We start from the raw sequence: 26,726 nt of genomic DNA, 5'->3' as shown, positions 1-26,726 counted from the left end.
CAAATAAACTTACAAAAAGCCTGTTTGACCGCTGTGAAAAAAGATGCTGGGAGAATACATGGGACCGTTTGGAAAAGGTACAATAGACGGGGGAGAACGTTCATTTTCAGGAGGTTGATGCGCCCTAACCAGGAGAGACCCTTCGTATCCCAACGACCGAGATCAGATCGCAGCGTGCGCAGTAACGGAAGAAAGTTCAATGAATAGGTGTCTGACAGGAGAGTAGGAAGCTGAACTCCCAAGTATCGGATCGACTTGTGGGACCATTGGAAAGGGAAAGAGGCTCGCAGAGAACTAAGGTCCGTCGCAGGCAGGGAAATATTAAGCGCGGAGCTTTTAGAAAGATTTATCTTATAATTACTAAAAGAGCTGTAAGTGTCAATTTCCTTAAGGATAGATGGGAGAGACGTAAGGGGCTGTGTGACAAAGAGAAGGACATCGTCAGCGAATGCAGAAACTTTTAGGTGTAGGTCACTTGTCCGCAAGCCATTAATATCAGGGTTCTTCCTAATCGCCACCAGGAGGTGTTCCATGACTAGGGCATATAATAGGGGGCATAGGGGGCAGCCCTGGCGCGTACCATTGTAGATAACGAAGGGAGAGGAGAGGGATCCGTTGACCCGAACCCGAGCCTCAGGGGAGTTATAAAGAGCTCGGATACGAGTGAGCATAGACGGGCCAAGTCCCAGTTGAAGAAGCGTGGCTTCCAAGAACCCCCAGTCCACCCTGTCGAAGGCCTTCTCCGCGTCCAAGGAAAGAAGTAACATAGGCGTATGCGAACGTTGAGCATGACGGATGGCGGAGAAGGCCTTCAGGGTATTGTCGCGAGCCTCCCTACAGGGGATAAAACCCACCTGATCCGGGTGAACAAGATCCCCCATATGTGGGCTAAGTCGGTTGGCTATCAGTTTGGCGTATAATTTAGCGTCAGTGTTAAGAAGGGAGATAGGCCTATAGCTGGAACAGAGGGTATGATCCTTGCCCTCCTTTGGTAGGACGGTAATGTGGGCTTGGAGAAAGGAAGAAGGGAAGGGCGTATCAGAAGAGACTGAGTTGAAAGCGCGTAAAAGAGGCAGGAGCAGTTCAGCCTTAAGAGTTTTATAAAATCAAGCCGTGTAGCCGTCAGGGCCGGGGCTCTTACCTCCCGGAAGAGATGAAATACCCGCCTCTAATTCCTGTTCCGAAAACGGAGCCTCAAGCAAAGCCGCGTCGTCACGCGACAAGGACGGCAAAGCGGTCTCTGCCACATATTGTGCCAATGTAAGTGCAGAAGGGGAGTGAGGGGGTCCAGGAGGGGAGAGATGATAGAGGGAGCTATAATAGTCCGAAAAGGCGGAAGCGATATCAGAAGTAATATGCGCGATGGAGCCCGACGGTTCCTTAATGGCCAAAACGTGGGAGGCGGCACGGCGATCACGTACAGCTCTCGCAAGAAGGCGTCCTGCCTTGTTTCCCCATTCATAGAAGGAGCGCTGCCCCAGCTGACGCAACCTCTGCTGCCCCCGCTCAAGGATAGACTTTATTTCCTGACGCGCGGCCGTCAAAGCGGCCAACGTCGATTGCTGAAGGGATTGTTTGTGCTGGGCCTCTAAGGACGCCAGATCCGACAAGAGTGAGCGGAGTCTCAAACCTGCCTCCCTCTTCAGACGCGCCCCGTGCCTCATCAAGACCCCACGAAGTACACACTTCAGGGCCTCCCACTGGATAGGGGGTGATGTAGCATCGTTCGCGTGATCCTGAAGAAAGTGAGAGGTGGAGACTTTCAGATCAGCTAAGCATTGAGCATCAAGAAGCAGAGATTCGTTCAGTCTCCAAGTAGTAGAACGGGGACACGAGGACGGGGGACGGAAAGAGCAGGAAACAGGAGCATGGTCAGAGAGGAAAGTCAAACCAATTGTAGAAGTGTCAACGAATGAAAGGAGACCGTGAGAGAGGAAAACGTAATCGATCCTACTATATGAATTATGTGGATGTGAGAAGAAGGAATAGTCTCTGTCCAGAGGATGAAAGATGCGCCAGACGTCACACAAAAGCATAGAGCTTAGAAGCCTTCTAACCTTATTAATGGCACCATAAGAAAGTTGGGACCTGCCCGAGGAGGTATCCAGTAAGGGGTTAAGGGCCAGATTGAAATCCCCGCACACAATCAAATGGCCTTTAGCGAAATCTTGGAGGGTCGCAAGAGTAGACAAAAGAAAAGGGACCTGATCAGTATTAGGGGCATAAATATTAGCTATAGTATACAGTACCCCAGAAATTTCGCAGATCAAGAATAAGAACCTGGCATTTACATCAGACAGAGAATCTAGGACTTTGATCGGTAAATTCTTATGAAAGAAAACCGCTACACCCCGGACCTTACCTTGTTGGCTGCTACTGTGGAACCAAAGCGGAAAGTACCGATTCTTAATCGCTGGAGCACGATCGGACAGAAAGTGTGTCTCCTGGAGGCACAGAATCTGTACTTTGCGCTTGTGTGCATCATACAAAATTTGCGAGCATTTCTCCGGGACATTAAGTCCTTTGACGTTGAAAGATGACACAGAGATATCCGCCATCTCAGGGGGAAGAGGAAGGGGGGAACAGGAAACGGGTCAACAAAATAGAGTAACCAGAAAAGGTCTAAAAGAGCAACAGACAAAACAGCAAGGGGGGACAAACAAGGAAAGGAAGAGGGTTCTGGAGTTACCCTCAGAGGGAACTAAGAGGGCCGGAGCACAGGTCTCCAACGGGCCCCGCACTGCAGGGACCAAACTATGTGGGGACGAGAAAGACAAGACGCAAGGCAGATGTAGGATGAAAAGAGCAAGCGAAAGGAAGAGAGAAATATAGACAAAGAAAAGTCAAGAGTCAGAAAAGGGGAGAGAAAGAGTAAAAGAACAACCCAGAGCAAGAATACTCCGGCTCCGACACACGAAATTTGCAACAGAGCTTATAGAGCAATAAGTACGGTGCAATAACAGTATTAAAGACATGAGAAAACGAAGGTATGGGCAATAACAGTCAAATCGCAACATAACTGCAAAACAACCAGAGAACAGATATGGATAAAGAGTCTGTCAAAAAAGAGGAAGACAACAACCACAAGGCAGCATGGTCAGCGCGGTAGCAACCGGGCCGAAGAGGACCGCCGCCCGCGTTGGGATCTTTGGGAGCGGGGCGGGTCCCCGGGACGATGATCAGCTGCATCCCACTGCAAGCGGGGAGGACCGGTGTGATTAGGATCAGCCAAAAGCGAAGACCAGTCCGGCAACTGCAGAGGGGGGAGATTCAGGACTCGGAGGAAGGTCGGCAGGTCAGCTGGATGAGCCAATGAAAGGATACGGTCCCGGTGGCGAACCTGGAGCGCGAAAGGGAAGCCCCAGCGGTATGGAATCTTACGATCCTGTAGGACGGACAGAAGAGGCTTCATGGCAGAGCGTTGACGCAGGGTGTATCTAGAGAGATCCGGGAAAATAGACAAATCATGGCCCTCAAAGGGCACAGTGCGGCTGTTGCGGACCTTTTGCATAATCTCCTCTTTCACAGCATAAAAATGAACTCTGCATATCACATCACGAGGTTTAGAGTCATCAGAGCTGCGAGGGCGCAACACCCGGTGAGCACGGTCCATTTCAATAGGAGAGCCAGGCGGGCGCCCCAGCAGAGAGTTAAACAGTCCTGTGAGTGTGGGGACCAGGTCGGCCGTTGGAACAGACTCAGGGAGGCCACGTATATGGATGTTGTTGCGGCGGTTACGATTCTCAATGTCATCCATGTGCGAGATCAAATTGCGCATCTGAGAAGAATGAACATCAGAATCCTGTTGCAGGGCAGCAATAGAGGAAGAAGCTGTAGATTGAAAGTCCTCCAAGGCCTGTACCCGTTGTTGTAGATCCGAAACGTCAGATTTCACAGCACGCAGATCATGTCGCCACGCGCGCTTTAGGTCAGAAGCAAGACTGTCCATATCTCTCCTACTCAGTGCTAGCAGGGCCTGCAGCTCCGGGTGTTTCTGTAGAGTAAGAGCAGCTTCATCAGGGGGGGGGAGGTGGGAAACAAAAGAAGGGGCATTTGCCCGCAGGGCCGTGTGAGCAGGAGTAGGCCGGGAGGGTCTCTTACAGGTCTCAGGAGGCCAGGAGTCCTCATCGGAAGAGGCGCCATCAGAGGGCGACTGGGGGCTCCGCTGGGCAGGATGAGGAGTATGGAGGAAGGATTTCTTATGCGGGGGGCTAGCACCCCAGTCAGCAGGGTCAGAGGGGCCAGCATACGGGGGGGTGACCTGTCGGAGTTGAGGAGGAGTGTGTAGGAGAGACCCAGGGGTGCCAGCAGCAGCCTCACCCTGGGAGGGTGCAAAAGTCTCTGCTAATGCATCTGCTCCCTGCCTGGGAGCAGTTGGGGAAACGGCCACATCCAGGGCTTCACTCCCCTTAGAGTAGGACGCCTGAGGCTGTTGTACCTGGACGAGTCCTGATGTCCCAGCAGAGGGAGCCGTGCCTGCAGGCGTCTGTGCACGAGTGTCCCGTGTGAGAGGAGCGCTGCCGCCGCCATGTTCCGGAGCCTGGCACGCAGGGAGGGAGGAGGAAGAAGATGGCGGCTCCCCAGCGATGTAGGCCGCAGTATCCAGAGTCCCGCGCCGCGAGGGGCGAAGTAGTCCGGGATGGAGCTCTCCGTATGCACGGAGGTGAGAGGAGTCTCCCTGTGTCTCTGGGAGCGCGTCTTGCCCAGCGTGGAGGGTATTGCACCGGTGGATGTCGGAGCCTGGAGCGGAGCTCGGTTCACAGGCGTCCGCTCGCGTGCATGCCTAGCCACGCCCCCCCAACAACAGAAATGTTTCACACAGTTACTGCTCAACACCTGTCAGGTCTGTAAAACCCATTTTCATATACAATGTTAGGGAATTCTGATAATAATAAATGTCAGCACTCCCAAAATCTCAAATCCAAGTGATTTTTATTCAGCCAATTTCGGTCCTTCTATAGATTAATTTTCAAGTCTAGGCTTTTACTATGTGAAGGACCTGAGTTTGACCCCCTTGAGGTTTTTACCAATTCTTAGGCCGGATTCACACAACTGTACTTTTTTTTTTATGAATCTAACATCCTGAAAAATGGATGTTAGGATGTCAGTAAGGCATTTGATAAAGTATCACATAACCTTCTTATTGAAAAAATGATTAAGTATGGCTTTGACAAAAAATCAGTTAGGTGGATTCACAACTGGCTTAATGATCGGGCACAACGAGTAATACTAAATGGCTACACATCGAACTGGAAGAAAGTCAAAAGCGGGGTGCCGCAGGGCTCTGTTCTGGGCCCAGTACTTTTTAATATCTTTATAAATGATCTGGACGATGGAATTATTGGGGAACTCATAAAATTTGCAGATGATACGAAGATAGGAGGAATAGCCAACACTAGAGAGGAGAGAGAGTGTATTCAAAAGGACTTAGACACACTGGAACAATGGGCTGAGGCGAACAAAATGGTATTTAACAGGGACAAATGCAAAGTTCTACATCTGGGTAACAGAAATGTAAAAAACATATATAGTATGGGAGGAATAGAACTAAGTGATAGCATAGGGGAAAAGGACTTGGGCATAATAGTAGATCACAAATTCAACATGAGCCAACAGTGCGGTGCTGCTGCAAAAAAGGCTAATAAAATTCTGGGATGTATTAAGACAAGCATTGAATCTAGATCAAGAGAGGTCATTATTCCGCTGTACTCTTCCCTGGTCAGACCACACCTGGAATACTGTGTACAGTTCTGGGCGCCTCAATTCAAAAAAGACATCGATATATTGGAGCAAGTCCAGAGAAGAGCAACCAAAATGGTGGAAGGTCTGCAAACCATGTCCTATGAGGAGCGGCTAAAAGAACTGGGATTGTTTAGTTTGCGGAAGAGAAGGCTGAGGGGAGATTTAATAGCAGTCTACAAATATCTGAAAGGTAGTCACAGTGCAGAGGGATCTACTCTATTCTCATTAGCACAAGGAAGTACAAGAAGCAATGGGATGAAACTAAAGGGAAAGAGATACAGATTAGACATTAGGAAAAACTTTCTGACAGTGAGGGTAGTGAGAGAGTGGAATAGGCTGCCACGGGAGGTGGTGGGCGCTCCATCAATGGAAATCTTCAAGCGGAATCTGGATAAACATATAGCTGGGATGATTTAGGAAAACCTGCACTCGCAGGGGGTTGGACCCGATGGCCCTTGAGGTCCCTTCCAACTCTACCATAAGATAAAATAAGATAGGATATGTCGGCTTGTTAAAATTCATACGACAGTGAATAACAGCCATATTTGTTTAATGGCTACCGCGCGACTATGGGTCTATGCACATGTCTATTTTTATGTCTGTCAAAATGGACAAAGATTGCGTAAGTCAGGTTTTTTTGTCAGTGAAAAATGGTCCTTCAAAACAAACAGTCATGCGAATAGACCCATAGACATTCATAGGTTTTATAATAGTCATGTGACAGCTGCGCACAACCCGACCATCACATGATCATTATTCACTGTCATGTCACTTTGCTCCACCATTTTTCTGTTTGTGTGCGATTTAATAGAGCAGTATCTCAGTATGGTCAGGATTCTTATCCATGGAGAGACGTGTAGGGGCATGCGGTTTTTTTTATGGCAGTCACAATGACAGCCACTAAATATCCAATGACAGTAAATGTTATTTTACACAAAGAGTAGATGATACTTGGAACAAACTTCAACCAGATAAGGATGAAAAATCTACAGAAAATTTATGAAAAAATGCCTGAGATAAAAACACTCTTGGCCTGCCAAAGTGGTTGAGCGTACAGTGTACTGCGCCTGCCCCGTGCGCCATCTTGGATTTCTTCTTACACAAGCAGATGCAGTACACCTGCTCATGTAAGAAGGAAGTTAAGAAGAAGAGGAGGAGGCTTTAACTACAATCAAGATCAAGGCGGGGATGCAGGTTCTGGCCGATGACGCTCAAATCTGTGCAATAGAACGCTATGGAGAAGGGAGGGGAGGAAAAGAAGAGCACCGCAAACAGAGAGATAACACCAATATATACAGACAGTTCTTTTTCACAACACAGCCAGGTTATCAAGAATTAGTATAGCACATTATCCTTACAGAACTGATGCACGTTACACAAGCTTATATCTGTGTTTTTATTTTTCTTCCTTACTTATATAGCGCCATCATATTCTGCAGTGCTTTACAGATATTTGCAGTCACTGACCCATAATCTAAGTTCCCTATCAGTATGTCTATGTTTCTCCTTCTCCTGTTCCCCTCTGTCTGCTCAGTACAGCCCATTGTAACCTGAGGCTGCTTGTGTATGGAGTATGGACAGAATGAATCGGATAAGAAGTAGAAGTAATATTTAGAGCCATAGTGAAGTATTTTAGTAAGTCTGTTTCCTTCACCTTCTCCATTGATTTATGGAAACATGAATAAAAGTTTACTTACACCTTAAGGTTTTTACACAATGTCTGGGTGACTATCATGTGAGTGGATGTAGCTATAGAAGATGTAGAAGTGGTCACAGGAAGCTCTATAGGCCTAATAATAGAGGCCTATCTTAAGTGACGCCTACATAAAGGATTGCAAAGGAAATTGTATTTCTTCAGTATATAAAACATTTAAGACAAGGCTAGAGAATGTAAACGTGTGAAAGATCTTAAATAATGTGTTCCCTGTGTATAGAGGGTGGAATACATGTAAGACATGAGATGAGACAAGTCCAACAAACTAAAGACATCTGAATTGTCATGTGTAGACTCGGTCACAATCTACTTTCCTGTCTGCATGATTCGTGCGGGCAGCATACGGCAAGCACATGGACCCCATTATAGTCTATGGGGTCAGTGTGCTTTTACTGCACAGCGCTTGCAATTGCGTTTGGTATTCTGCATCTCCATGCGGATTCCCCCAGGTGAAATACCAACGCAGATGTGAATGAGGGGTAAGGCAGGGTAAATCATATTAAAGTATAACAGAAGTGAACATCTAGCGGTTAACTGATTCCAGGATAAATAGAATACATTTCAGTTTTGGTTGTGGAACAGTAACACCCAATAAACGTTATACGGATGTGCCCTCCCTCGCCTTTCCTCTTGGCAGGACAGGCCAGATATGTGAGTCACAAGATACAATGGTGTCTTTTTCAGAACAAAACGGTTTTATGATATTGTATCACCTTAGTGATGTCCTTGTACCTTTATGCAGCCACCCAGTGGTGGATTTGTGGATTGCAGTCTTTTAAGGGTTTTGTAACCAGGTTGTGATTATTGTATTAAACTGATTTAATAAGAAATTGAAGTTCTTAACCAAATTCAAACCGTCACCTATATATTTTTTAGTAACGAAAACCAGATCATTAAACATATTACTTCATTTTAATCTGTGTATATTTTCTGACTGTATATCCTTAAGCAATTTTTTTACATGTTTATAAGGGCTGCCATCTTGACTGGGCTAATGTTAACTGCATTCAGAGATATGCTTTACAGCAGCCACATGGTCCTTAGACACAATAGTTTGGAGATGCACATTGAGGTCTATGGGAGTTTTCTAAATATTCTCTATGGTCGTTGCAGAGGGCAGTGAAAGGGAATAGAAGAATTGCGATCATCTATCATTGTGAATGGCAGGTTCTATATTTGTATTTATAATGATTTGCTGCAAAGAACTCTACAGAAAAGTGTCAGGTGGTTATTAGTCATAGTGGTGACAGTGAAAACTGCAGGATTTATTAGTATGAAATTAAAAGAAAAATATGTTTAACATAAAAACTTAAATTAAAGGGGTTGTTCCATCTTAAGGATCCTATCTATACTGGTAGCTTATGTAACTTGAAGACTTTTCCTAAATATATTGCTTACACAGCATTGCTATAACCACGGACCTATAGGACAAGTGACATCACTCACTCACTGCTCTTGCCGGCAGGGCAGTCGCTCAGCTTATTGCAGTTTGCTAATAAAGCTGAGTCTGTTATCTCTCTATGTAAACACACAGATAACACTGAGTCCATTCTGTACAAGCATCTGCATATTATCTGATCTGTATAAGTATTGTGAGACTTCTCTGGCCCATTTAGCAAGAGGGAGGGGGAGGGAGGAGAAATATAGGAAGTGAGAGAAAAGATTGGAGGCAGACTGCTGAAACACTGAGATGGGAAAACCTCTTTAAAGGGGTTATCCACCATTGAAATTTATGGGACAGCAATATAGTGCCTACACTTTCTGCTACACTTTGTATGGTGAGTGAGCCGCCTCTATACTGGTTATCTGCGTAGGTCCCGAGTGTCAAACCCAAGCAGATCTAAGATTCCTCTTAAGGGTAAACACATTTGTATATGTATTGTATATGTGTCACCTGGCATAGTGGATATATCTGAATACCTACACCACTCTACAGAGCAGCGCATTGGATATATTTGCTTTTACAGTATATGTACATCAGGATTAATATGCCATTCTTATTTTCTAGGAAACAAAGGAAATTGTGGCGATTAAAAAGTTTAAAGACAGCGAAGGTAAGTACCATCCGTATTAAGTATATTGCATTTTCAGTTTTAAGTAGACATGCTACTGATCATGATTTATTTTATTCTATTTTCTTTCCCATTTTCCAATATTTTTTTATGTGACTTAATCCCATGGTATTATCTATTTAGTTTCACTATTTGAAAGCTGAACAGAGTGAACAATGCTCCCGAGGAGTAAATGCATAGGTTACATCAGTATGTCGTGTACTACAGGGATAAGACATAATACAGTTTGCCATAATGGTGAACTAAGTGACCTTTCAGTGCAACATTACCAGCCAGGTTTGTTCGTAGAGTCTAAAAAGATCAGGCCCCAAAACATATGTTTTGCCCTCCTTTCTCCTTCACATGGAAGGCAGCCTGTGTACGATAGATCTCAATGCATAGAGCAGAGGAGAAGGATTTAGGATAGATTAGTTGCCAGAAATTAAAGGAGTTCAAAGAAGAACATTTAGATGCGGGCAACGTTCACATTTGCGTTGGAGTCTCCAGATTCCAACAAAAATCAGCGAAGATAAAAGCACCGCAAGAAGGACTTTTCTCGGAAACGTGGCAGACCCCATTATGGTCTATTTGATCCCCGGGTGTCTGCTGGTAACCGCTTTTTTAGTGGATAGGCTCTCCGTTGTTTGAGTCCCCCAGCAGATCTAAACAACAGAGAACCAGGCACAAGTGTGAGCCTAGCTTTAGTGTAGTCTGTGGGCCCCCCTGAATTATGGGCCTGAATACACCAACTGTCAATGGTTCTAAAGTACAGAGTAACATTTATTCAACACTACAAAAAAATCTAATAAATATGTGATTGTAGATATGTTTAAATTCTAGATTTTTTTTTTTACTACATATATAGTATTATTAATACAATAGGTCAAATGAAATCTATATGTAAAATTGAGCGACTCTGCAAACACTTGCACTGATCTGACATTGTGGCGTCTTTTCTATTTTAATCTGAAGTTTTATGCTCAAAGAGGTGTCCGGGCTTCTTGACTCTAGCCTGATGGCAAATGACAGGGAAGATAATGATTGGGCAGCTGGAGTTCAGCATGCTTGATCAGTTGTTCTTTGGGGTACATAAGCCTTGGCCGGGGGTGTCAGTCGGCAGAATTCTTTCTTCTTCCCATTGACACATATCTGTATATGAAGATACCTGTGTATGGAGTATTGGGACAAATAGCTAGCCTAGATTCACTTGGGACTGAGCCATCAAAATATTCCTGACATATGAGCCCCTATAAACACAAGTACTCATAATAGTCAAGAAATTAAAAATGAAATCCGTGTTTTGAAACCTTTTTAGTAAATGGCATACCCTGAGTACAGTACACTTAGCGATACACATACTGTAAAATGTGTCATTGTTAATTATGGTCATTTAGATTTTTTGTTAGACAAATTACTTTTATTGTTTTTTATATTCCCGGTCCTCTAATTTGAGTCACCTGACCTATATGTACCTTATACCCAACATGATATGTATCTTGTATGTATGTAAATGCGGAATCCTCCTGTGGTTGCCTTTAGCTGAGCCTTGTGTTGTATGTATAATTTTCTTCATCCCACAAGGTCTTTATTTCATGTGTAATTGCAGTAAATTACATACGTGGAGGCTCCAAACAATGACCATTAATTGCTCTGTATGTGAGAGTGAAATTCACACAGCTGCTTGTGGAGGTGTTTCAACTCTTAGCAATGTGGTGGGAGCCTGGACAATGCAAGTCAAGTCAAAGCAAGCAAAGGTGGATTATTATCTTATTAACTAAAATATACTCGGAACAAATACAAATATTACACATCCTGTATATCATCACATAATAGCTCCACATTTTTTATTAGATTTTTTTTCTAGCACATTTTGCTAAATTTAACACTAAATGAGATATCACGTCTGGTAAGTGCATCTCATGTATCGATCCAGAAATAGCATATTGTAGTCAAGATTGTGACAGTGTTCATATTCATTTCAAGCGTATGAATGGTCAGTGTTGGAGATTACCTGTATGTATTTACAGATACGCCTTTTCTTACATTTCGTCTTGACTAGACAAATCCTCCGATGTGTGGCACAGGATGACTACTTTTGGAAATAAACACGATTTCGTAGTACTATTCCAGGAGATGTACACATATCTCACAATTGTCCCGCTTTTGGAGGAACAGTTCCTTCCTGATCCGAATCCCTCTTTGCTTGTTATCCTTTATATATATATATATATATATATATATATATATATATATATATATATATACAGTCCTATGAAAAAGTTTGGGCACCCCTATTAATTTTAATCATTTTTAGTTCTAAATATTTTGGTGTTTGCAACAGCCATTTCAGTTTGATATATCTAATAACTGATGGACACAGTAATATTTCAGGATTGAAATGAGGTTTATTGTACTAACAGAAAATGTGCAATATGCATTAAACCAAAATTTGACCGGTGCAAAAGTATGGGCACCTCAACAGAAAAGTGACATTAATATTTAGTAGATCCTCCTTTTGCAGAGATAACAGCCTCTAGTCGCTTCCTGTAGCTTTTAATCAGTTCCTGGATCCTGGATGAAGGTATTTTGGACCATTCCTCTTTACAAAACAATTCAAGTTCAGTTAAGTTTGATGGTCGCCGAACATGGACAGCCCGCTCTCAAATTATCTGAAAACAAAGATTGTTCAACATAGTTGTTGAGGGGAAGGATACAAAAAGTTGTCTCAGAGATTTAACCTGTCAGTTTCCACTGTGAGGAACATAGTAAGGAAATGGAAGACCACAGGGACAGTTCTTGTTAAGCCCAGAAGTGGCAGGCCAAGAAAAATATCAGAAAGGCAGAGAAGAAGAATAGTGAGAACAGTCAAGGACAATCCACAGACCACCTCCAAAGAGCTGCAGCATCATCTTTCTGCAGATGGTGTCACTGTGCATCGGTCAACTATACAGCGCACTTTGCACAAGGAGAAGCTGTATGGGAGATTGATGAGAAAGAAGCTGTTTCTGCAACCACGCCACAAACAGAGCCCCCTTAGGTATTTAAAAGCACATTTGGACAAGCCTGTGGACTGTTGAACCAAAGATTGAGTTGTTTGGTCATACAAAAAGGCGTTATGCATGGCATCCAAAAAAAAACAGCATTCCAAGAAAAACACTTGCTACCCACTGTAAAATTTGGTGGAAGTTCCATCATGCTTTGGGGCTGTGTGGCCAATGCCGGCATCGGGAATCTTGTTAAAGTTGAGAGTCGCATGGATTCCACTCAGTATCAGCAGATTCTTGAGAATAATGTTCAAGAATCAGTGACGAAGTTGAAGTTACGCCGGGGATAGATATTTCAGCAAGACAATGATCCAAAACACCGCTCCAAATCGACTCAGGCATTCATGCAGAGGAACAAGTACAATGTTCTGGAATGGCCATCCCAGTCCCCAGACCTGAATATCATTGAACATCTGTGGGATGATTTGAAGCGGGCTGTCCATACTCGGCGACCATCAAACTTAACTGAACTTGAATTGTTTTGTAAAGAGGAATGGTCCAAAATCCCTTCATCCAGGATCCAGGAACTGATTAAAAGCTACAGGAAGCGACTAGAGGCTGTTATCTTTGCAAAAGGAGGATCTACTAAATATTAATGTCACTTTTCTGTTGAGGTGCCCATACTTTTGCACTGGTCAAATTTTGGTTTAATGCATATTGCACATTTTCTGTTAGTACAATAAACCTCATTTCAATCCTGAAATATTACTGTGTCCATCAGTTATTAGATATATAAAACTGAAATGGCTGCTGCAAACACCAAAATATTTAGAACTAAAAATTATTAAGATTAATAGGGGTGCCCAAACTTTTTCATAGGACTGTATATATATATATATATATATATATATATATATATATATATATATATACATACATATAGGCCAAGTACTAGGATGTATTAATTAAAAAAAAAAAAACACTTTCTGATATATATTCTGTTTAAATTCAGCATCATTTATCTATATTATTTTCCAGTCGTTGACCTCAGCTGTGAGGTTTCATTTGCAAATTCAGTACCCCTCCCTATGAGCAATTCAGCCAGCAAAATAAACGTCACAGCATCGCGTGACCTTGGATGTGGGAGTGACAAATCTCCTGTGATTTCATTGCAGAGGAGAGTGCAGAAGGGAGGGGTACACAGAGAGTGATAGCAGGAGGATGAATCATGGGAAATATAGTTCATAGTTTATATACACTGCATGTAAATAACAGTGATACAAGGACCAGCGAGTAAAATAGCCAGCAAGCAAAGGGTTCAAAAGGAAGCAGCGAGTATTTAGCTCTGTGGGGGATGTATTTGCAGTTATGTTTTGGAAGCTGGATAACCCCTTTAAAGATGTCTTTTTTATAGTGGAAATAGATGTGAATTAATAAACTTAAAGGGGTTGTTCTATTAAGGACACTTATGCCTTATCCATAGCATAAGGGATAAGAGCCAGATTACTGGGGATCTTAGTTTCATGTCCCCAGCAATCAGGAGAAACAGGGATTAAAAGTCCTCCATGTTTTCTCCTTGTGCATAGAGCCCCATTGTGCTTGCATGAGCCATTGGACTCCATTTACTGCTATAGGCAGCCTTATAGTAGTGAATGGAGACATTTGTTTTGCCCTCCTTTCTCCCCCACATTGAGGGCAGCCTTTACACGATACATTTCACCGCAGAGAGCAGGAAAGTAGGATTTAGGATATACAAGCCGCAGACATCAAAGAAGATTATCAAAGAACAGTGACACTTAATAGTGTGGTCAGATGGATCTGGACAGACCTGCAACTTTTCCGAAATTTGTAGCTATTTCACTGGTTTTAGGTTACAGGAGTAACATTTTTTCAACACTATACAGAGTAAAAAGAAAAATCAAATGAATAAAGTGCACACAAGTGCGGTGGTGCTCCATTCACAAGAAGGTGGCAGGGAGACTTTTGGTCCTCTGCTCTCCAGATCACCGGAGGACCTGCCATTCAGGCGCTCAGTGATTCCACATTCAACCCCATCCTGTGGATAGGAGATAAGTATACTTACTGGGACATCTTCTTTAACTAGCGTATATGGTTCCAGAATCCATCTGGTCCCTGGCCGTATATTAAACCTCAACCTACATAAACTACAATCCAACTAAATGAATGGCAAAATTATAAAACGTAATCTTTATGGATATGCATCCATTTAGGCAGACCTACACAGTACCACGTCCTACCACCAAGGGCGTGGGAACTGCAGTTTTTACTGCACAACTATTTATCTTCCCTATATCTATCCTACTGATGAGCTAGACTTTCAGGTTAACAAGCGAAATGCAGCATTGTGGAAGCTTTGTGTTTGCTATTATATATACTGTACTTATCTGATTCCTTGTTGTAGCTCCTTCTAAATACATCAAGAGACTGATCTGCATATGAGGGCTGTTATGTAGTAGCAGTAGTGGACACTTGCTAAGTGTTATTTGCTATCCTTATCTGAGGTCCCTTGACTGGGAGCAAAACACACATCTCTATAACAATTGCCCTAACTGCCCCTGAAATCAGACACTGTAATCCATATATATCTATCTAATTTTGGGAAAAAGGAACTTGGGAGTATGTATATATAATAGGGGTTAGGGTTCTACCTACTCCATCTCCATTAACGTATATATACTCCCTCTCTTGTTTTTAATCACATTTTGAGTACGTGTTTATTTTTATTTTTAACATACCTAATAAAGGTTAAGTTTTAGATTTACTCCTTCAGTGAATGCAATCTTTATTGATATGCGTTAAAATTACAACCCGGGTCAACCCGGACTCAAATATATTTCAAAAACCCCACCTATATAATATGGCAGAATTTGGTACATTAGACCCCAAAATGTCTATATGCGAATATGACTTGTACTTATATTTTAGTAAACAACCTATTCAAGCATATAGCTATGCAAAGAAGTTTTAAACTTTCAGAAAATGAACTAAAAGTGTTCTTTGACATTCAAAAAAATTGGAGAGGATATGTAAGTGCTGTATGTGTCAGTGTGGCCATCTCATGGTTGTAATGTGAACTGCAACCTATTGAGCGTTTTTGCTAGCATGTCCCAATATTGTATTGTTTGTTTAGTGGGAACTTAACAAAATCCAAAGACAGGTAAGGGTGGACACATTTGTATGACATTGACTAATAAGATATAGGAAGATGCCAAAAAAATTAAGTTCTCTGTGTTGTAAATTAAACGTGCACAGCCATGGGCACGACACATACCCCTTGTTTTTTCACTTTTTTTCTCTATCTTTGCTATTAAAAGGGCAATACATTGCTGTCTTCCCCTCAGATAATCGAATAGTGTTTGGTCAGTGAATATTTAATTTTCATTAAACACATGCGACTGTGTTTGATAAGTTGTATATGTTGACGGTAGAACAATAGATATAGTGATGTATTTTTTATGAACAATGGATATAGTGGTGATTTTTTTTGTGAAGTCCCGTATCTAGTCAATTATGCTAGACAAGGGAAATAGTAGGAAAAGAGCTAGCAGATGTATACCACTTAAAAAGACACTCTTTTGGCAAACATTAAGGCTGTAATAGGCCATGGACATGTATAACATATACTATATACCTGGAAGATATCACTGTATGCAGTGAACTTGTTGTGAACATAGCCTTAAGCAAAGTATTCACTGGCATAAATAGCCTGTACTGACAGTATACAATAGACAAATTAAGCCTTTCTGATTCTTCTGCCAGAAAATTTCTGTCTCACTAAAAGCATTATTAGACTCGGCATGTCTTCAGATACACGCAGCTATCTTTATTTTTCATTTGTGGTATGGTATGCCACAGACAGTGAAGTCAATAACAGGTAATCTTGGTATTATATTGTTATATTAGTGTTACATTATTTTTCAGAACTTCATTGTGTTTCTCCGCTGTTCCTACAACCAGTCTGATTTTAATTCCAAAATAAAAATGCTCGGGCTTTTAGCGGCATTGTTCATTTCACCTTGTTCCACTCTGTGATTTAGTAAAACCTGATTATAAGCAGAGAAGCAATGGCGGCCCATAAAGTAATAAATGAGGTGGTGACTAAGGTCTAAAAAAAACATATTAACAATCATTTCAGCAGACCCGGCGAGTTACCGTAATACTTCCGGACCCAGCAGTCTTCTTAATCCAGAATTGCCAGGCTGCAAGTCCAGAGATCTCTATTGAGTTTCACAAAACATTTAAAGTTGACGCATCAGAAATTTCCGATAAATTCTCATTCCAACACAGTCAATTCAGCTCAAAACTGGCAACAACCAGCTTTATTCTTATCTACATGGGCTTCGCAGCACATAAACTGGCTACTAACTACACATTCACTGTCCCTCACTACGAGACCCTGGGCCTACTACTACTACTACCCAGTGTCTCCAAAAACACAATGGTTCATACCAACTCATGTAGCTCCCACAGGTCCTGGCGCACAGAGAAGGGTTAACACATTACTTGTAGAAACACCCAAATTTACCAATACTTGTCTCTCCCACTCTGCTTTCTTAGGGTGAAACATTCACAATTTGTAACTCTAGTGGCATCAACACATCACTCCAGCAGGAACACTGCCACAATATTTCTAACAAGCATTGACTCCTTTTTGTGAAATCCACTTTCTTTCCTTTGTTTATCTAATGCAGGGAAGCTGAGACTGGGTTGGAGCCATTTCAAACAGTTATATCTCAGGCATTTCATAACTTGGAACAATGATTCTGGTGTCACATGAAAGATGTAAACATAGTGGGGATTGGGGTATCTATATGCAGCTTTAGCCACAAAAGAGAAGACAGTACTCCAAAATTGTGTATCAAATCAGGGTGAATATATTTCACCAGAATCTGAAACGTTGTGGACATGAAATAAATTCACCCTGATTTGATACACAATTTTGGAGTGCTGCTTTCTGTTATGTGGCTAATTCTATGGAGTTGTTACTTGACACTCTGGACTGAGCAGCCATTCTTTTTCTGGTGCAATGTATGCAGCTTTAGTTGCTCCCAATATGCTAAACCCAACTATGTTTTCACATGATGTTTCTGTAAATACTCCAGGTAGAATTACATTCTTGGTGTCGTATGAAAGTTGAACATGTTTTTAAATGTTTGAAAATGTACCATGTAACACCAGAATCACTGCTCTATGTTATAAAATGCCTGAGATATAACCACCAGCCTTAGCTTCCCTGAACTATATACTACATGAATCCTCCAATACTTCAGTTAGAGGTAGTTTATGGATTCAGCTAGGGAAAGAACTTGGATTTCAGAGCAGGATTTCACAGAAAGGAGCCAATATTTGTTAATAAAATATATCACAAAATGAATTAAAGTCACAAATACTAGCGGAAAATCAAAAGCTGTTTAGTTTCACTCTAAAGGGGTTGTAAAGGATTAGGACGAAACATTCATGCTTTTTTTTTTTTTTTCCCCAAAAGCAGTACTTGGCTATTTGATTGTACTTATCTGCTCCCAGGACAGACTCACTTTAAAGGGATTCTATCATTAGAATCCCTTTTTCAGGTAAAACTACATCAGAATAGGCTTAAGAAAGGCTATTCATCCCCTACCTTTATATTTCTGCTCCACATCGCCGTTCTGGTGTTATATAACGGTTTTTCCTGGTATGCAAATAAGTCTCCAGACAGTACAGGGGGCTTTTCTTGTGCTGCCTGAAGACTCTCCAGCGACGCCTCCATCTTTTACAGCCACGCCTCTCCGCCACATCCTTTGTGTAGTCTTCTTCTGGCGAGCCTACGTTCAGAACCTAAATTCGGCGCATGCGCAGTTGCCTCTACCATCGGGCTTCAGGCAAAACCGACTGCACATGTCTGTTCGGCCATTTTACTGTGGCCGCCTACATGAGTGTAATGTTCCTGTAAACACACATTTATCCTACAGGAGCTTTAATGGTAATTATTCTAAATCAATAGGCATTAATATGGAGTTAGTCCCACCTTTCTAGATAAAACAGCTTCTGCACCCCTGGGAAAGCTCTCTCACCAAACCCAGACTACTAGATAAAGAAGTGTGATGGACACACGTGGCGCACAGTTTTTGCGCTGATGTTAAAAGGGTTTTCTGAGCTAAACATTTTGATGACTTGTCCTAAAGACGCCTTCCATTAGCTGTTATCAGCAGCTGATGTACAGAGAATGGAGCTGGAAGCAGACAGCTTTGTTCTCTGTATACTGGTGGAACTGAGTCACTGAGCCATGTCCCATTCGGATGATTTTAAGTATCTGTTCTGGCAGTTACACAGAGAACAGAGCTCTCTGCTTCCTGCTCCATTCTCTGTGTGTCAGCTACTGAGAATAGCTAATCGATTGTGATCGTGGGTGTCATACCCACATAGATCTGGTATTAAATACCTATCCTATTAATATTTTATCCTAGAAAAGTCCTTTAATACAAGAGGGGTTTGGAACACTATAGTTATTGAGTCAGCAGTGCACTAGTGACTTTCATGGACCTCAGCATTTGGCGACCCTACTTTGTAACGTTACGTATTCTGCCCCCTCATTGCAAGTTCCTAGACACTTTCACTTTCTAGTAATATCTCTCACTGTGGAATTTTGGAATAGCTGGGAGAAAAGACATTTCATAAATTGAGGGCCTGGAGCAAACACCAAGAAGCAACGTGGACACCTTAAATATCCTGCAAGCTCATGACTTGTGTAGCGATTAACAAGTAATAGGACTTGAAGCATTGAATGGCATGTGCCCACGTCTTCACTCGATGTGGTTTAATTGCTGGCATCGTGGGGCCAGAGCAACACATGCACAGACGTAATCTATAAAAATGAGTCCCAGGTGAGCTATACACATTAACTTCTATGGCAGTTGTGATTTATCAGGAATTAGCACAGCTTCAGTTCAGCTCTCTCTCTTCCTTCGTCTTCAGCAGCTTTTGTGCATAACCATCGGCATACAAATTCTATACAATTGATAGATGTGTATCTCATCCTCCCCATCCCTTTGTGATGTACTACACTGTGCGGTCAGTGGCTGTAAAGGATCTTACATTGTACTGTGAGCTGCTGTAGAGGATTTTCACACTACATTGTGCAGTGAGCTCATGTGAGCTGCTGTGAAGATTTTCCACTACATTGTGGTGGGAGCCGACTGTGAGTGACCTTTCTCTAAATTGTGCTGTGAACTGCTGATCCAAATCCTACACCGTGCCATGCATTGGCTGGGAGCTTCTGCGGATGAGTCTCTGGAGTGTTCAACGTATGGTTTGCTGGCCTCATAAATGCATTCTCAGTGCGATTTTAGGCTTAAGTTCACTCGATTATTTGAATTGACAGTGCATTTTATAAATGGCCTAATGGTACCTGCAGACATGTCAACTAACCCAGTTTCAGGCTTGTTCATCGATAACCCAGTTCATAGTCACTTAAACCCGGCCAACCATGTCGTTAGTATTCACAACACTATGAAGTGCAGCAAATACTAATGAGGAGGTTAATACTATGGAAGAGGTGAATACTAATGAGGAGGTGAATACTAATGGGGAGTTGAATACTATTGAAGAGGTGAATACTAATGGGGAGGTGAATACTAATGGGAGGTGAATACTAATGAGGAGGTGAATACTAATGGGGAGTTGAATACTATTGAAGAGGTGAATACTAATGGGAGGTGAATACTAATGAGGAGGTGAATACTAATGAGGAGGTGAATACTAATGAGGAGGTGAATACTATTGAGGAGGTGATTACTAATGGGTAGCTGAGTACTAATGAAGAGGTAAATACTAATAAGGAGGTGAATACTAATGGCTAGCTGAGTACGGAGGTGAATACTAATGGGTAGCTGAATACTATTGAGGAGGTGAATACTAATGAGGAGGTGAATACTATTGAGGAGGTGATTACTAATGGGTAGCTGAGTACTAATGAAGAGGTGAATACTATTGAGGAGGTGAATACTAATAAGGAGGTGAATACTAATGGGTAGTTCAGTACTAATAAGTAGGTTGTGAGGGCTTTTATGTAAAGATTTATTCTATTTAATTGTTCATTAAGTCTGTCTCGGGTCTCGAATCCAGGGCCTTGTGTATGGAAAGCAGGCACCCTAGTGATTGAGCAGAGCATCCTCAGTGAAAGAAGGGTCCTTCCAGGTTGACATCTCTGTACATGTTCAGACACTCCTTTTAGGCATTTTTAGATGACTGGCTGGTACGGTTATGGACGTTATGACTGTCATTGGTATTAAGGGCTGTGGGAGCTGTGGTTGTCACTGTACGTACCACACATCTCTTTTTCTCTTTCCCCAATCTAAACTGGATTCTATGGCAAAGCAACATTTTTATTTGCAAAGTGTAAAACTGTCTACATGTGTTGTGAATGTATTTGCAGTCCTAAGTTGTCCTCTGATAGAACAGCAGGTCTGGGCTATAACCCATCCCCAGTAGGCCTATGAAGGTTTTGCATTTTTCCCTCCTGACATAAGACTAAGCATTGTTGTGTTTGTTTTTCGTCTACTTCTTCATATCAGTATCTGTTGTTAGGTGGAATCTTTACCCAAGTGCATGTTAACTGAATTATTAATAGATGAGAGTAACCAAGCGTGAAGATTTCCTGCAAGTCTGTATGCTATGGTTAGATTCTGCAAGCTGCTCAGAAAACCCTGCTAAATCATTCCAGACCTGTCAGAACACAGCTTCTATATAACTCTTGCTGATGACATTTCACCTGACGCTTACTATGACATGTATATCTATTTTAGAGTATCAGCATGTGGTATTAATGCAAAGCATTGACTGAATCGAGGCGATTCTATAGGTCTCAAAGAGTTTACGCTTTGCAATGTTGAATTGCTTGAATGTTTACTGAAGACAATGTATATCTTCTTGAAGGTAATTTAGACTTCACTGTAGGTACATGTTATTTTCAGTTAAGAGTAGTCAAACTATAGAAAGCCCTTTGCCAAGAGATGGTAATTGACAGATACAATGGCAGCGTTCAGAAAAAAAAGTTACTGTGGCTGGACATATTTAGATATGTATGTCATGAGATGACTAGCTTTTCAAGACAATGTTTGGTGGTAATGTGTCATACTAGTGATATGTTATATCTATGGCCACGCAATGGTTATCTTGTGTACTACAGTCTATCAAAGATTTTGCTAGCATGTACAATATTGTATTGAATTGGTTTCCTCTGAAACTAGAGTCCTTAACAAAATCTGGGCTAAGGTAAGAGTGGACACAAATTTAGATAAAAGCCTCTCCCTGTTAAGGACCCAAAATTCCTTCTCCGTAAAAAAAAAAAATGAACTAAAATCCCTCACTTTGTGGTCCAGTTTGTCATAATTCTATATAGTCCATGTAGAGATTCCAGGCTACGACTGTTATTCCCTAGAATAGATGCCAGCGGGTTTCACGCGTTTCAAACAAAATCTGTCACATCATGTAATTTTGATTAGAAAGGAAAGTATGGCTGACATTTCATTGGGGAAGTGCCATTCTTCTGCTTACATACAGGAAAATACAAAGTTTCAGCCTAAGTTTTGAAGATAAATGCTTTGCAGCCCGTGTTATTTATCACTTATACCATGGAAGGAAATGTCTGTTCTGGGAAGCAATTCCATTATTTCTGTGTGACAGGTTGACAACTGTGTAACCAGAATGGACCTGACAAAGTGTTCCAAATTCTGGATGTATTAAGTGACATTTTAGAACTTGTGGAGGGAACTTTTATTTGTCAACTTGGTAACCAATTTCTAGAGCCATTCCAATGTATTATTACGATTTCTGTGATATTTTGTTTCTATTTTACAAGTGCTCATTATGTTTCATCCCCTTGTTTTATAATGGGTTACATAACTGCATTTGGCTGTAGCAGTTTGTATTTGGGGACATCCTTTATCATCCTAAAATATGTTGGGGAAAATCACTTAGAATTCTTGTGCAAATTTTACCACAAATTAAAACAGTTACATACCTTGGGACAGATTTGATGTGTGTTTTATTGCGTTTTGCTCTTTACTAGACACCTTTAAATGTATGTAGAAAAATGGAATATAATGGAATCTTAAAGGGATTCTACCATTAAAACCCTTTTTTTTGTGGAAGAGACGTTGGAATCGCCTTTAGAAAGGCTATTCGTCTCTTACCTTTAGACGTGGTCTCCGCTGCGCTGTTCCTTAGAAATACCGTTTTTTACCGGTATGCAAATGAGTTCTCTCGCAGCAATGGGGGCGGTCCCCAGCGCTCAAAAAGCTATGGGGGCATCCCCACCGCTGCCAGAGAAGTGTCTCCAAGTGCCGCCTCCTTCTTCGTCTGCCGCGTCATCTTCAATGCCTCCAATGTAACTTCTAGCAGAGCAGAGCAGACTGCGCAGGCGCACAGGCCACGGGAAAATGGCCGCTAACAATACTGTGCAAGTGGCCATTTTCCCTTGACCTGTGTGCCTGGCATTGAAGATGACAATGCGGACGAAGAAGGAGGCGGCGCTTGGAGACACTTCTCTGGCAGCGGTGGGGACGCCCCAAGGACGCCCCAAGGAATGGCGCAGCAGAGACGACGTCTACAGGTAAGAGACGAATAGCCTTTCTAAAGGCTATTCTGACATCTTATCCACAAAAAAAAAGGGTTTAAATGGTAGAATCCCTTTAAAATTTCCAAGTTGAATAATGTTTCGCTCCATTATGGCACAGAATACCGCTGCTTCAGCATGGCTGATCTGTAGCGGTCCCAGTTTTCAAACTCTTACCAATGCAATATTGATGACCTTTCCTAAGGATAGTCCTATAGTATTTTAGTACCAGAAAACTCCTTTAGAATACATCTTCTAAAATAGACCATCCCTTCATGATACATTTTCTAACTTTAGATTTAGTTTTTTTGAAGTCATAGAAATAGAAAATGTGCGGTAAGAAATATAACCTACCCAAGTTATATACAAAGGCTTTCTTTCAACTGGTACTTCATCGTAGAGTTATAGGTTGGGTTTGATGGACTGATGTCTTCATCCAACCTCATCTACTATGTAACTATGTAGTGATTTGTTGCCAATAGAAATTAATTATACCAAATATTCCAAAGCTAATTAGAACATTAGATTTTCTTAATTTTTTTCAATTTGTATCAATACAGTACCTCTAGGGAACGACAAGCAGTGTAACCTCCTAACAGCACTAGTGTATGCAGTATTCAATATAGGCAGCAACACTATTGCGGGTATGTTCTGGGGAAATAAGAAACCTATGGAAAGGGGAACAAATGAAATTGATGCAGATTTATACATTTAGGCACAATGTTTACATGCAAGTCCCTTTATTAGAATCTGTTACCGTCAGCACATTCAGGAGGAGAATTGTTAGTAACACTTTATATCCAGACTCAGCAATATTTTCACATTTCCACAAAGTAACAGGTGCAGATTTGCATCTTTCTACCTCAAGTTTTCTTTATTTATAGCCATTCTCTTGCTGTAGTGGAAAATGATGTAATGCACAAATTGTCTAATTTTACATTCACTTCAATTACGGTAACTAAATCAATCAGGCAGAATATGAGACGTATCATTTATGGTCCATTACATATATGTGTTTTATTACGCTGCTATGGTATGTTGAGTCTTTAAATAGATTGAAGAATTCTGCTGTTTTCTGGAGCCCTTCATTGGTTGAGGTTAGAGATCCAGTTCTGTGTACTGGTGGTGTTTACTGCTACAGTCCTTTTTGTACTGTAGGTCAGGGATTTGGCTTTGTCCACCATGAGCTTTCTAGTATGGTACAGAGAAGATTGACATCTACATCATATTTGCCAACTTTTGGAAATCGTCACATGTTGCAGAAAAATTTGTGGACAATGACCTTGTCTCATTTTACAGACAACTCCACTTTATTAGACCCTGCCGCTTTACATGGTCTTCCTCTCACTAGGATGTAATGCTACATCTTGTCAACTTGTACTATTTCTATTTCGATATTTCTCAAGGAAATTTTATGGTTACAAACCACCACTGGCGAATTTCTGTCAGGGCACTGCTGATGAACTCTATAGTCCTGGAAAGCTCTATTCTTCATTAACAGCTGCTCTTCCTACAATTACAAGTGAGAGCCTGTCTGCTAATTCTTCCTAATACTTATTCCCCTTTCTAGTTTTCTTTCTATATGATACAGCAACATCCTTTTAGGACATCCCTCAGTCACTTCTCACACTTGTCCAAAGGCCGCCCATTAACAATCAAGTGCCACCATAACTACGCATTTCTGTTCCCTGGTCATCAGTGCACTACAAAGCCTTATAGTGTACTTTATTTTTTTTCAGAATCAATAGTTCAGGTGGAGATAACATTTGCTATGTTCTGGAGATATTATTTATCACTCCTTAAGGAGAGATCACCTTCACAGGCGTATGGCGTCTTACAAAAGCCTTTTTCGCTCCACTGGGGGATTATGGGAAAAATATGCAACTCTATTTTCCATGATGTAAATAGGAAAACCGTGTCTCTGTTTGCTGCCCTCTAGGGGTGGCTCCCTTAAACATTATGCCCGACTTTTTCAACAAGCCTTTACTGCTATGATGTGGGGTTTAGCCAAATCAGTATCCCAACTGTGGACAGCACTGTTTCGATCTGATTGGATCTCCTCAGCACAGCGTAGGGAAAACTGATTTAGCAGAGATGAGAGACTTCTAGACCAGGTTCAGATTTGCATATTTTTTTCCATAACCTTTGCTATATACCTTATATAATCTTCACTTATTTGCCGCTTTCTGTCACTGATGAAATCTGTACTATAGAACTCTATGGAGAGGAGAAGGGGAGAAAAGTGAGAGATAGTCAAACAGCAGTATATGTAGAGAGACAGTTCCTTTTCACTTCACTTGGGGGGTTATCAGTAATTAGTATCCAGTCTTCTCTTGACAGAAATGACTCATTTAATGCTGTAGACGGCCTCATATCTCTTTTTGTATACTGAGTGTCATCTGAATGAATATGACACAAGCACTTTTTATTAGTGAAGTATATAGCAAAGTTTGTTCTCTTAACCTGCGCTACTGATTTGTGAAAGAATAAAGAAAAGTTTCCTTACGCTTTAAGCAGTGGGATGGCTTACAGTCTGTGCCATGTGTTGCAGAGGGATTGTTGCTGAGGTGTGGGTGGCTTGAATGAACAGAGTTTTATTTAAATCCCATTGTTATATGGAAAAGACATATTCTGAAGCATTGTATAGAGATTGTCGTCACATCAGTCCAGTCTAAAATTAGGACTCGTTTCATAGGAAGCCAGTTATTCAGTCAGTATGTTTTTGGAGGTTGGGCTGAAAGGAAAGCATCTGGAGGAAGCACATGTAATCATGAAAGAAAAACATAAAAACTCCTTGGATATGTTTTCTTTGGTCGGATTTATTTTCAGGAGTACAGGGTTGTAAGACAACAGTTCTAACCACTAAGTCACCATTACTATAAACATAGGGATTGTAGAGTATAGGGATTACATAGTTACATAGTAGATGAGGTTGGATGAAGACATCAGTCCATCAAGTCCAACCTACAACCCTACAATCCCTACAGTGTTGATCCAGGGGAAGGCAAAAAAAAACCCATGAGGCTTATGCCAATTGCCCGATTTCTGTTGAAAAAATTCCTTCCTGACTCTAATCTGGCAGTCAGTATAAAAACCCTGGATCAACGTGTCCTTAAAATCTAGAGTCCATAACCCGTAATATTGTTCTCTTCAAGAAAGGCATCCAGGCCCTCTTTGAACTTGCTCAATGAATCCACCATCACTACTTCCTGGGGCAGAGACTTCCATAGCCTCACTTAGATGGGTTGTTTGATGAAGACATTGATAAATGATAAGGAGTCTCATCTCTGGGACTCATAAAAACAATCTTGGGGGCTCATAAGAGCAAGTCATATATGTATTCTGTTTGAATGGATCCATGATTGAGAATGGATGCCATCACTCTCCACAGTCTTTGGACTTCTGTACTTCACCGTCTTCCTCACTTGTGTCCCAAGTGTTGATGTTGGAGAGAATTTGCTCTATCTTTTATGTAATTTCTTTGATTTCCCAGAACATTTTCTTTATTAAAAAAATTTCTAAGTAACCTCACGTGCGAGACTTACAATTGCCATGTAGGTATTTAGCGCGGTTATAGTTAAAAGAAAGTTTTAAGTTTGAGGTTGAAGTTTTGGAAATGTACA

At 41.6% G+C, this 26,726-nt stretch overlaps 1 protein-coding gene across 2 annotated transcripts in view; it reads left to right on the top strand.

The window, feature by feature from the left end:
- Nucleotides 1-26,726, top strand: part of CDKL5 (cyclin dependent kinase like 5) — a 257,239-nt gene that overhangs the window by 162,685 nt on the left and 67,828 nt on the right. For both annotated transcript variants that reach the window (XM_075263752.1, XM_075263751.1), the window contains exon 5: nucleotides 9,465-9,510. In XM_075263752.1, coding sequence (XP_075119853.1) covers nucleotides 9,465-9,510 — 46 coding nt within the window. The remainder of the gene's footprint in view (nucleotides 1-9,464; nucleotides 9,511-26,726) is intronic.

This window comes from Leptodactylus fuscus, chromosome 2 (genome assembly GCF_031893055.1).
Source record: "Leptodactylus fuscus isolate aLepFus1 chromosome 2, aLepFus1.hap2, whole genome shotgun sequence".
Lineage (NCBI taxonomy): Eukaryota > Metazoa > Chordata > Amphibia > Anura > Leptodactylidae > Leptodactylus > Leptodactylus fuscus.
This window is presented reverse-complemented; position numbering and strand designations above follow the sequence as displayed.